At 38.1% G+C, this 12,960-nt stretch overlaps 1 protein-coding gene across 2 annotated transcripts; it reads right to left on the bottom strand.

Moving 5' to 3' along the window:
* Window positions 1-2,073: 2,073 nt before the first annotated feature.
* BPNT1 (3'(2'), 5'-bisphosphate nucleotidase 1) lies at window positions 2,074-11,195 on the bottom strand. Of its 2 annotated transcripts, XM_010143052.1 has the most exons (8): window positions 11,040-11,195; window positions 7,773-7,877; window positions 7,449-7,556; window positions 6,922-6,970; window positions 5,866-5,957; window positions 4,658-4,855; window positions 3,722-3,827; window positions 2,074-2,447 (listed from the first exon to the last, which is right to left on the bottom strand). In XM_010143052.1, the coding sequence occupies exons 1-8, from the start codon at window positions 11,193-11,195 to the stop codon at window positions 2,299-2,301; spliced, it is 963 nt and encodes a 320-aa protein (XP_010141354.1). In that variant the 3' UTR covers window positions 2,074-2,298. The 2 variants fall into 2 exon arrangements, with proteins under 2 accessions (XP_010141354.1, XP_010141355.1); XM_010143053.1 differs by lacking the exon at window positions 7,449-7,556 and having other exon boundaries at window positions 11,040-11,135.
* Between the last annotated feature and the right edge of the window lie 1,765 nt (window positions 11,196-12,960).

The raw sequence follows: 12,960 nt of genomic DNA, 5'->3' as shown, positions 1-12,960 counted from the left end.
TTCCTGCTGCTGGATTTTATCTCGACTTTCCTTAATGTTCTCAGTCAGCAGTATTTACGGTTTCTGTAAGCGTGGACGTGGTTCCACACATAAGCAGCTTTACAGTTTAGGCAGAAGCTGGCGTGTGCCATGTGTGTTCTACTCCCCCTGAGGCAACTGGAAATGAGCACAGGGATAAATTACAGCAGAATTAGAAATGGGATGATGCTGAGGAAATTTTCAAACATATAGCAAGTTCTAGATGAAAATAAGAACATAGAGACAGATGAAGATTACTGACAGTGGGTTCTGTAATTGATTTTAATGATTACACGTAAAGACTTACTAAGGCAGGCTGTGTGTTGTCTAAGTTGTTCTACGTTTTATCTTAATGGGTATTGCAAATCCACATGCAGATTTTGATGTGAATACTAAAGCATGCGTATCCAAGAACCCTGCAGAAGATTAAGGTGAGAATTACAAATAATTGAGGCAGTGGAATTAGATTAACCCTGTACTTGCTATGTGGTTCAAACTCCAGTCACAATCAGTATGTGGAATGATTAAATTTATAATGGGTCAAAATATGAAGAAGGCTCTAATTAAAGCAGGCTTGATCTGTCTTGCATGCTCTTACTAGTCATGCACTTGAGGAAGGAGAAAGGTAGGCTATAGATGAAAAGATTAGAAACATGTGTTGTTCCTAAATGTGCAGCTTTAATCCTGTGTCATGACAGCATTATGGACTGGCTGATGATGACAGAATGAGATAAGTGATAATCTTGCTAATTTATCTCTAAGTGTTATAAGCTGACCTCACTAAGGAAAGCTTCAGCAGAATAGTGTCAGCAGACATTAAGGCAAAAAAATCATGCTGGGAGAGCTTAGACATTCAGTCTTGGCAAGGAGCTAAGTTCACTCAGTCACCCTCCCTGACAGTACAAGCCTCAGAACCAGACATGTGCCACTCCTCTTTCCAGATGGAGAACAGAAAGAAAAGCGCAGCTACGTGTTGGCCATTGAAACCGGCATCTCTTCGTGGCATGCCTCAGTATGTTAGGGAAAGGGAGGCCCTAAGACTCCTCAAGTTCTAAAGGAGTCTTAGGACTTCTTAATTTCAGAGTGAGCGACTTGGGTCAGAAAACTGAAGAAAACACAGTACACAGGGTCCCCACTGGCTCAAGATACTCCAGAATCCTAAATTCAGCTTGAAGAGACTTTACCTGTTTTGGCAAAGGTTGCCAATTTTAGCTGGTCATGTATAATTTACCACTTGTTTGTTCTCTTTAGTGTTCAAGCGGACTGAGAAGTTGAATCTTGCTTTCCGAACTCCCACACCTATGGGAACATTGACTGAAACAGGCTTTCCAATTTTTAAGTTAATTTTAGGTGATCTTGTCCCCCCTGCTCAAGTTCCTCAACTCTTACGGCTGTTAGAAAGACACCTGGATGTTTTTTCTCTCAAAATTTGGATGTGAAAAATACCAAGTTCCAGCACTTCTGTTGTCCCCATGTATGACAAAGTGATCCAGGATGCTAAAGTTCTCCAGGACTGAGGTGATGTAGACCCTGATGGAGAAATTTCAGATCATCAGAGAGGTGCTGGGAATCCCTCCCCCTGTTGCAGTTTCCGTGGGTTCTCCTCAACTGATGTGTCCTGAACCCTGCTGTATTAATGCTTCACTGATCCTCAGTGGATCCAGTGATTCAAGAACCCTTATTTGAGATGTGAGGGGCCCAGCAGGACTGCCTCTGGGCTCCTGCAAAACTTGGACAAGCCAACTTACCACAAAGAGCAATCTCAACCTTCCCAAAACTGAGTGCAGATGAAAAACTGAAAGATTCATTTCTAGGAATCAAGACTGTCAACTTTATAACAATGGGCTAATCCATTCAGGCAAATTCTTACTCCATTTGTATTTAACACAATGAACCCTTGTTGACTACATACTTGATCTTGCTCAATGTTTTTTGTTGTAAATGACTTAATGTGATTCTGTGCCCTGAACCTTAAGATGATTTTTTGAATTGTTCTGTTATGATTAGCAGTATATTCAGCAGAGTCAAAAAGAAAGGATACTCCCAAACAATACTGAAAACAATCACTGGAGAAATTGACTGTTTTGATGTTGTCTGCAAAACAATCTAATCCAACATACACCTAGAGATTCTGTATATAATTTTGAAATTATTGAACACCTTAATGTAAGAATTCAGTTCAGATTCTATGAAACAAAATTTCAAGCTCAGTTATCTTCTTTCTTTTTCTCCAGGCTCGTTTTCTCAGCCTTCCAGGCCTAGTGAGCATGCTTTACTCTTTTAAGGCACGAGAGACTGTTTAACGTTGTTGGGAATACGACTAGCATAGTACTCATAGTTTCTCAAACTGGCAAGGACCCCAGCTGAATTCATGTGTTTCACTTCCTTGTTATACTGAAATGAATTCCCGTGGATATCAGTTATCTTGCCTGCAAGAAAAAAAAAAAACAGAAAAATTCCAGCAAACAGGAATTGGAGAGAAGTAATCTAGTTTATTAGTACAAGTGATATAACCTGTATTTCACACCTGTCTTAGGTGTGAAATATCTTTGCTCTCAGTTTAAGCACAATGGTTTTTTTATTGACTGAAATCAAATAACTAAAGGGCTTACTTCCAGCAATGCTTAAATCCCTTGTGTTTCAGGAAAAGGAAAACAATGTTTCTCTTACGGAATAATTAAACTGCTTCCTGAGTAGTCTTTGCATTGGTTGATGACAGGAAGGAAAGAAAAACCCTCAGCTGAAGTGAAAGCCTGGCTAAGACTATACAACAAACTCTAACATAATGTAGAAATCACTTAGCGAGAACAGCACAGATCTTTATGCAGGCTAATTTAACCATGAGATAGCTACATAACAAGGAGGCTAAATACAGCACTGTGCTGCCCCAGATTGGTTGGTTTTTTGTGCCAGAGCTAACCTGTTTAAAGCTTTCCCAGCTACCAATGCTAGAGAATGCAGAGGAGTTCAATGATGTCCTTACGAAGCCTGTTATCCTTTCTTGACAGAATTTAGGAGATCAAAACTCACAACTGTAGCACATGGTGGTAAAAGGTTTATCGATGTGAACAGCAGAAAAGTATAATAGTAAGATTTACATTGAAATTCTTGTCAGTGAGACTTAATAACTTCTCAAACCCCTTACCCTGTAGAAAGGTGAAGTGGCTTCTGTTGGCTGGAGACCACTAATTTTACTGAATTACATGAATGACTCAATTTGGAGTTTGTATATCTGAGGAACAACTGCATAATTTGGCCTATTTTTGTTGTTTTAAAGAATTCAGCATCCCCATATTACATAGTATGTTACTACTGATAAACTACTGTATCCAGTTAGTAGAACAGAGTGATTTTACTGTCAATAGTAGCCAACAGAAAAAAAGACATTTGTTTTGAAAAAATTAAAATTAATATACCCTAAATTTGGGAATTTGGCTTTTTTAATTCCTTGACAGTTATTAACTATATTAGTCCAGGGCAAAACAGACCATATAATGCTTTCTAGAGCATAATTTGCTGTCCCTTTAGGGTTACTGTTGATTTCAGAGCTCCTAGTGAATTGTGATTCTTTAAAAATATATACAGACTGTCATTTTTCTTTCCAAATAAATGTTTGGAAATTCTTTTTTCGTATTAGAAGTATAAATAGCTTTAAATTGATGGATTTTCACTTAGCTTGGAATTTTGAATGCTATTAACGTACCTCCCACAGCATGTAGAATAGCTTCGGGTGCACATGTATCCCATTTCTTGCATCCAGGACTGGCAAATACATAAGCAGACGCCTTGCCTTCTATAAGCTGAATGATCTGTTATGAACAGAGAGTGGCAATCATTGCAAAGGATCTAGGCATTTAGAATTGGGTAAAATAACAGCAAGAAACAGGGATTAGATCAGTTTATTCTATTTACTTACAGTCAGAAAAGAAACACCAGCTACTTTTTCTGGTATTATGAGAAATTATTAAGATTTAGAAAGCCATACTGTGTTACTATAATGAATAATTCATTTTTGATTGTTATACATACAGCCTGTAGGATGAAAATCTGCTTTTAGTTTCAGAAAGAAGAATTCCAATCTTGTGCAAGTACTAAAAAAATAAAGTGGTGCCATTTTGGGCCTTGCACATGTTGCAGAAAAGAGATTGGAGGGTTTGGTTTTGACAGTCATGACAAAACTAAGCTTTAAGAACTGTAGCAAATGGGTATTTCCTGTATGCAGAGAAGTTTTGCAAAGGTAACGCTGTATGCTCCTATTTTTATCCTTTGATATGAGCTGCTAGGTAATTGGAACAAAAACTGTATTAACATGAAGAGGAGGCAATGTCTAATAATTGTGATTAAATTGAATTCCTATTTAGTCATTCTGGTCTTACCATGTTTTATTTCCCCCCCTAGAAACAGAATACTAGGGAAGATGGATCTCAGCCATGACCAGCATGGCCACTGTTACAAATATACCTGTACCAAATTCTCTACCTCACAGCAGACTGAACACTAGGAAGAGAATTTGTGGTGGAGGAGGAAGTCTCCTGTACATTCATGCAAGTAAGTAAATTATTTCTTTAAAAAAAATCTTTTTTTTTCCTTCCAAAGGTACCATCTCCCAGTAAAAACAAAAGATTAAGAGTTTTCATACCTTGTTTCCTGCTCCTCCCACTCTGATGACACTGTCTGGGTTCAAGGCACTGATGCAGTCATTTACCAGGGTACTGCCGTGGGAACGGGTGGTAACGATGATGTGCTTCCCAGCAGGTGCTTCTGTGAGCTGAAATCCAAAGGCACCTATGCCCAGGACTCCCCAGATGGTCCTGCCCAACACAGCATCAGCTCCTGCCTACAGAAAAGGTACACAGGTCCGGGCCACAGTTAATCAGAGCGTCAGCCTTTAAAGCCCAAATGAAAGGAGTACATAGAGACATCTTTGCATGTCGGAGAGTATGGTGTTAATACTGGCTTTATACATTTAACCAATGGCACTTAAAAAGAACTAGTCCTGAGCCCAGAGTAAGAAATTGGCTCTCCTTCCCTCTAAGGCAGTGACATCATTTACCCTTCTTATCTGTGACACTGTGGTGGTGCATTACATCCTGCCTCCGATGACTAACAAATTAATATTTGTGTATTTCTGTACTTCAGGCACAATCTGTAACTGGAAAAATCTTGTCTTTTTAGATGTTCCATCATACAGCTCACACAGAACTTACAGAATGAGATGACAGACATCACATCAGCTCGAGCTTTTTCTTTAAATTCTGGTAAGCTTTATTAATCAGGCTGCATCATGAGGTTTCTTCCCCCCCCCTCACAGATAATACTGAAATACTCTTCAGTGTGTAAATGCCTGTAGGTGGGCCATCGACTGACACCTAAAACCTGGCCTAATACACTCTGACCCAGCTGTCAGTGACAGGTGCACTTGGTTTATTTAGGGCTGCAGATTTAGGTCAGTCACACACATGACAAATTAACCTATTGCATGGGTTTCCTAATTCATTTCTAGTAAAGACTGCAAAAACACCGATGTGTACTTGTTTTACAGAATGTGGTTTATATGTACTGTAGTAGTGTGTACGGTATATATGTCATATCTATGCAATATATACTGTATCAGTGTATTACACAAGCCTCGGGATTCAGTATGGCGGGTAGTAGGTGCCTGAGATTCAGTTCCTGGAAACCAAAGTTCAAAATTGTATATATTTAAGAAAAACAGCACCACCTTATATTACAGCATGAGCTCCCCTACAGACTGTTTTTCAGTTGAAAGTATGCCAACTAGAAATGGCTTGGAAGTGACAGTTAGGAAGCACCTAATGCTTTTAAACACATCAATGCATTTAATACCTCATAGTTGTAATACGGCTGGTTAATAACTCCTGCTATTGCTTTGCCTCCATAAGCAATTCCAATAAGAACCGTCACATGGTCAAGGAGACCTGTAAAGCAACAATATGAATGTAATTATGCTTGAAAAAGAGGAAGTACATATATTAAAAACATAAACCTTCAGTAAAAGTCCACAAATTGATATGCAGGGCGGTATCTTAAAAAGGCAAATACTAATCAGGATTTTCAGGTGTAGTAAGTTGGTTGATAGACTTTTGGTAGCTTTGGTACCTTTTGTAGCCTTAAGGTCTACAAAAAAAGCCTCGGAATTCTCTTAATAGAACTATGTTATAATTAATACATAGTGAGAAGTTTAAAGATACAACTAAATAGCGGTGTATGATGACATTCTTCTATAATTATGGTGTGAATTCTTTACTGGAATTCAAAACTAGCAATTTGTTGTTTTCACTGAAAAGGGGGGGAAATCTGCCTAAAAGATTTCACATTAATGAACTAAAAGATGCTGCAGGAGGATAAAGTGAGGTTTCAGTATATTGTTTTTTGAGGTTTTGGGGGGTTATAAGTTTAGGGTCTATTTCTGTGGACACAAATTAGGCTTCACTGAAGAGAGTTTCTTCCCATAATGAAGAATTATGAGTTGTGAGAAGATCTTTTATTTTGAAAGGGCTACAAATACAGCTGTAGTATTTGGGTTGTTTGAAGAGGAGGATGTAAATACAATTGAGCATATTTCTGTGCGAATGGGAGATTTAGTTCCTCAACTCCAAGTATATTGGAAATCCTTAGCTTGACTAAAAAGACAACCCGTCAGCAATCAAAGGCAGCCCTTTGCTCCCTGAGATGATAAAAACCGGTGGGTTCTCAGTAGCCCATCAGGAATATTCAGTACTGGTTAGAACTGAATGGAAGGATTAAAAAATTCCATAGAACTCATAAGTGCAGAAACAACATTGTATGTAACTTCTGTCATAAAACTATCTACATGTACATGCTACTTTATTACATTGCTATAAGGTTTTTTGAATCAGCAGAATTAAAACAGAAGCCAACCTTCAGTATACTCCTTGGTTCCATCCAAGGGATCAACCCATATTACAAGCTTTAAAAAATAAAAAAAAGAAAATTAACAAATAAAATCATATAAATTACCATGCAAAGTCTGTATTTTACTTCAGTGCTTTTATTTCCTTACAGCAGTAAGGAAATATATTCAAATTTTTTAATGTTATGATATGACTTAAACTGACTGGAACTTTCCAGCAAATAAGTCAACAGAGTCTGAAGGCTTAAACTGAACGCGAAAATGACATGACTTTCTTGTGTCTAGAGTAGATTCCTTCCAAATTAATTTGAATCTCAAGCTGTAAGAAGCAAATGTCCATTTCCCATTACTGCACACAAGAATATGCAGCATTTCCAGCTCTGCAGGTGTCATTCTCATGACTTCAGTTTTTGAAATGAAAAGAAAAATTGGAAACACTGAAGTAACTTTTTCCTTAATACATTCATAGCTAAAGTCAGTAAGTAATATAGATAGTGTAAAATATGATGGCATATACATAGCATTACCACATTACCTCTTCCTCTTTAATTCCTGTGTACTGAGCAGGACAGGTTTTCTTCAGTATTTCTTCACAGTGGCCATCTTCAATTAATTCCTCAGACACCTCATCAGTGGTCAGTTCCTAACAAAAGATTCTCAGAACTGTTAGAAAAAAGGTGTTGGACTCGCCTCGGTTTGCCTCAGAACTGTGGATTTGCTTACAGTTACTTAAGAAAGCTAATGGAATGGAAATACTTCTTTTTAAAAAAGAAAAAAACAACAGATGTTTTCATAAAACTTGCCAAAGCAAACTCCACTGAAAGTTAAATAGTTCATACGAAATAAACTGGGTACATACTTCTTCCCCGATGATTGTCACCTTGGGAAACTTCCGTGCCAGGGAAGCACAAATGCTCATCTGTACCAGTCGGTCGGCTTTGGTCTGCAAGTCATTGGCTCCAGTCTGTCAGAGGACGGGGAGGAATTGGTGTAATTCAAAACAACAACAAAACAAATGGCCTGTGTGTCACTCAGAATATTTACCAGATAATGAAAAAAAGTATAATTTGATAAATCAACAATGAGAGAGGCATGCTAAAAACAGAAAGAAGCAGAGTTCCACTGTACACGCCAGATTGCCTGGTATGATATTGGAACAATATTAACAGGCTGTGTTAATTGTTCTGAGTATGTATTTGGGCAAATACTGCACTATGTGCAGAATAAAATAATACAAGTGTGAGCCCAGGTATAATACAACAAGAGGCAAAGGCAAAAATAACGATGTTAACAGGAAAAAATAAGTATTTTAAGGTTAGCTGGAGAGACATGGCAAATTAGGAAAGAGGAGAAATATAGGGAAGGTGTTAGCAAAAGGTGACTGAGGGTCCAATTAATCTAGCTTGCTTAAAAAAAGAAATGGTTATGATGTACAAACTTCTAGTGAATGATTCCTTAGTCTAGCAGAGGAAGACCAAGGAGAGTCAGAAGCTAACCAGTGAAATGGGACAGGAACACCCATATTGCTTATTCTAGCAAAGTGCTAGAGAGGAAACAGTGGACCTGGTGTCTCAAGATGACATGAAATGACTTCGCCTGAAGATGCGAAAAGCCTTCTGAAAGCCTTCGCCAAAGATGCAGTACAGTCAACATATGTTGCCAAAAGGGTTACAGTAATTCCTTCTTAAACATTAATAACATGCCATGTACTGGAAGTGGCTAATTTACCAATGCTTTCTTGCCTTAATCTTCATGTATCTCTGAATGGAGGAGCTCTTTAGGTCCAAGCAGAATCCCAGTAAGAAATACTTCCATTAGCACAACAATTAAGACAAGCCAGTTCATCCAAGGATTTGCATCTTAGTTGAATCAAACAAAAATTGTATTTTATCTGCTCGTATCTTAATTGGTGACATTGTTTTATCTAGCTACAGAAATTAAGTCCTAGGAATGAAGTATTCCATTTGGAATTGTGTTATGGGTTAATTTTTGCACGCTCAAAACCTAGTCTGTCCCTTATCCAGTTGCCTATTTTTATGAAACTTGCTATTTTTCCTTGAAATGTCCCTCTCATCCCCTAATAAATCTGGATGAACTCAGCACTGTGTTTAGACTCGGATCAGGTTATTGCAGAGAACGTCCTTTGTTCCAGGACACCAATCTAATAGAACAGTATGAAGTAGTTCTTCAGAGAGGTCATCAGTCATGTAAGAAGGGCTGGACAAAATGTCTACAAAAAAGTAAAAATGCCTCAAGGAGAAGCTATATAAATGGAGAGCTTAGAGTTGACTGGGGGAGGAGAAACAACTCTGAACATCAGGAGAGGGAGGAGAAGAGCCAGCTACAATTTCAGCTGTCCTTGAACTATTTTTCCTCATCCAGATAAATGGATGGGAGGTCAGTGTATTAAGTGAAAAGGTGGAACACTGTCTTCCTAGCTTTTCCGAAGCTTTCCATAAGGCCAGTTGGCAATTGGTCTTGATGTTTGCTGACTGCAGAAAGAGGATGAATGATGAGCACAAGCACTTCCTGTTCTTGTGCATCTCCTGCCTCCAGACTGTAAAGCAGAGGCACATGCAGTTTCTCGCTTGCATTTTTCCTCTTTCTTCACCAGCCATGTTTGACAAGAAGCTTGCAGGAATTCTGAGATTTAGTCCCTCAACCAGGAGCGTTTTCTGTTGGTCAGTTTTCAATCTGATTTTGCGTGTCTGTAGTATGCATTTTGAAAAAACAAAGGTATATATTACCAGTCTTACTTAGAACCAGTATCATGCATAGTAACTGGATCATGTTTGTTATACTGTATTTAGAATTATTTACGTAATTGGTTACAGAGCTTAAAATGTGTTCATTTTCAGGTTTTACTGTATTATAAAATGATTGAGCAATGCATTTCTGATTTACTGGGAAATAATATTTACACATGTGCATTTTCTGAAGTGAAACTGAATTAAACGGATAAAAGCCAGCATTCAGTTCCACCTTGCTGGACTCTGGAAAAAATAAGCATAATGAAACTTGTTTATGGATTTAAAATTAAGTGGTTAATCAAAGCACAGATAGCGCTTTCTTTGTGCCTCTGGACGTGACTATTTTAAGGCTGCTTGTAGTGAAGCTGCATTAGTTTCTCCAGAAGCTAAAAGCAGGTTATGTGGAAGAGTATATTCTCCTTACTTGTCTCTGAGAATCGCATTATACATCTCAGTACTTTTGAAAATACATTACTCTCCAGGGTTGTAGGTTTTTTTAATTCTCTCCCCATACACCTGATTTCAGTTGCTCAGAAACAAAAGGGAATAAGAAAAACTAGCAAATGTTTTCATAGTGGTGAATATAACTGACCAAGTGGGGGAAAAAATAATTTTGTATCTACTGTCTGAACCGACAAATGTCATAAAGGATCAGGCTTTTTACAACTGTCTGAAAGTGCTTATTATCAGAAAAAATGTAAATACCAGCAACTATTTCAATGTAAAGACAAAAAATATACAGATACTTAATGTGGTCCATAATACTGTGACATACCTGTAAAGCTAGAATTACCCTCAGAAGTTAATTCCACCTATTCTAGAAATGTAGTCAAAGATCCTGGTGCATCAGCGCAGCTTACTAACCACAGCAAATTAAGAAATTCAGGCAGAGGGTCGTAATTTCATTTCTGTTTTCTGTTTGGAATTAAATTTGAAGCTGCATATTTATTTTGAAAGCTGTGATTTACAAGAAAATCTAAGGTTCTTTTTGTTTTAAGAAACTAAACAGTGGTTTATCCTAATCCAAAATTCATCAAGGGCAGGTACAGTACCACAGATGTTAGAACACAGGTATGGAAATTAATGGGAAGGATGCATCTTTGTGAATTCTGACGTGCTAGCCAAAGCTTGTGTTCCATGAGGGGATCAGGGCAAAATTATGATGTGTTTATTTTGTCTGAACATTCTTTAGGAACACTGGTCAAAAGGCCAGACTTCTCCAGTGCTTTTTTAATCCTTTAATAAGGAGTATTCTATCAGAGAGGAGAGGACTGTATTTCCTCCCCCGCTTTGTGATCCTCAGAAATACCACTTTGACCTGTATCTAACTTAGCATTAATAAGAGAAATTAAACCAGAACAAAGCAAAAGTAATACCTTCTCCACTATCCCCAGGTCTCCTCCATCCATCACATTCCTAACAATCCTTGCAGCTCTTTCTGCAACAGAATATGCAGAGGCGACCACACGCATGAGTAGAGCGGGAGAAGCCATACTGAATGCTGGAAAGAAACACAAAGCAAACGTGTGCATTTCTCTTCAAGAAAAGGAGAACATTTTATGTGACATTCCAAACAGATATGCTTTAAGCTGAGTCAGAAAGGGCGAGGAGGTTCCTGCCAGTGAGTAGTAATGAGTTGAGCTTTGACTTTTCTTAAAAGTACAATTAGAAACAGAGGGATATAAAGCTACTTTAGACAAGATTGTTCAAATATCCATGCTCTGACAGTGAACCTAGTTCTCCTCACCAAAATAACATCTGGCAAAAGACAAGAACAGCAGCAATTCCTTATCAATAAATGTTAAGAAAAAGTATACTCTACTCACAGCACTTTTTTTTTTTGTACCTTTTGACCAGGAGTCGATGTTTCAGAACTGAACCTACAGAGGTGCTTTGTGCCCGGACTCAGGTGCAAGGCTACCAGGCAGGATGACAAGAACAACTTTACTTACTATTTCTACTTGTTTGAATATAAAATAGGCTTTTGTAGACGGCCCGACAGTGGACCCAAAACAGACTGGTGATAATTACATGCACTTGTATGTGAAAGCCTGTTCATCTGAATTTTATCATCCCTGCTGTGTTTCTTTAACTTCTCTTGATTTCTTTAAGGAAACCTATTACATCTTCCTTCCTCCCCTCAACACTGCACGTCCTGTCATTCTGTCCATTGTACTGTCTGTTCCCCAGCACTAACTATATATTAGGCTTCACAATCTCCCAGTCAGTACTAGCAGCAATTGCATCAGGTATGGTGTAAGCGGCAGTAGGTCATTATACAAGACCTTTCCTTTCTTGAGAAACCTACTTGGTAAAGCACAATACACCGAGGTGATAAGACTAGTTACCTTAGGTGATATTGATGTGACCTCAGATCACGTCTCTTGACAGCAAACAGCAATGCTAGAGGTATCAAGCCCCAAAATTTTGCTGGTTTAAGAACCCTTTCAGCATTTTAGCAACGTTGTACAGGTATATCTGAAGTCAGAAGATAAGCTAAAAGAGTGGAGTGATTGTGTATGTACACTCAAAGTGCAGTTGCTACTGTTAATTATTATTTATTGCTCATGGATGGGAGCAAAGTGCTCTGGAGTCCTGTAAAATCGCCAAGGGCCATACCCTAATTGCACACGTGGGCTGTCTTGGACTGGTAACAATGGCTACAAAGGAAATTTTGGAAAGGCTGTCTGTGGCACAGAGCAGCTCCCCAACAACTGAAAGTCATAGAGAAATAATGTGTCATAACATGGCAAGACAGATGCTGTTTTAAGTGAAGTGCGAAACAAGTTAACAGGGAGGAAAACTGAATGTAGTTCATTCCATACTGAAAATACCTGGACTATTCTTTAATTTCTCTTGATTTCTTTAAGGAAATCTGCTACATCTATTATAAATATTCTGGAGTACTGAGAGAGAGTTTAAAAATTTGTGTATTAGATGGGAAGTTTGAGTTAAAGAATTGAGCTCAGAAGATTATTAAGATTTTATGCTCAGTTTATTCTTCGTTTGACCCTTTACCCTGCTTTGTAAAATGAGGTTAAAAGTTACTTGTTTTGAAGGCTTGACTTACTTACTGTTTTCATAAAGTTTCAAAAGACTCAGAAAACGATACAGAAATACTATCTCACATTCTTGAAGCTTGACCCAAGGTGTCTCCTGGGAACATTTTCCTTGGACATTCTCAAGGCAAACAAATATACTTTGTATATTTCTGTAGTGAATCTATTCCTGAAATCTCTAAGTAAATCTTAAAACTAAAATATTTTTATGAAAAACCAAGAAACTGAAACGGGGGGT

The sequence above is a fragment of the Buceros rhinoceros genome, unplaced genomic scaffold (assembly GCF_000710305.1).
Source record: "Buceros rhinoceros silvestris isolate BGI_N320 unplaced genomic scaffold, ASM71030v1 scaffold40889, whole genome shotgun sequence".
Lineage (NCBI taxonomy): Eukaryota > Metazoa > Chordata > Aves > Bucerotiformes > Bucerotidae > Buceros > Buceros rhinoceros.
The sequence above is the reverse complement of the archived record's forward strand: the minus strand, read 5'-3'. Positions and strand labels throughout refer to the sequence as shown.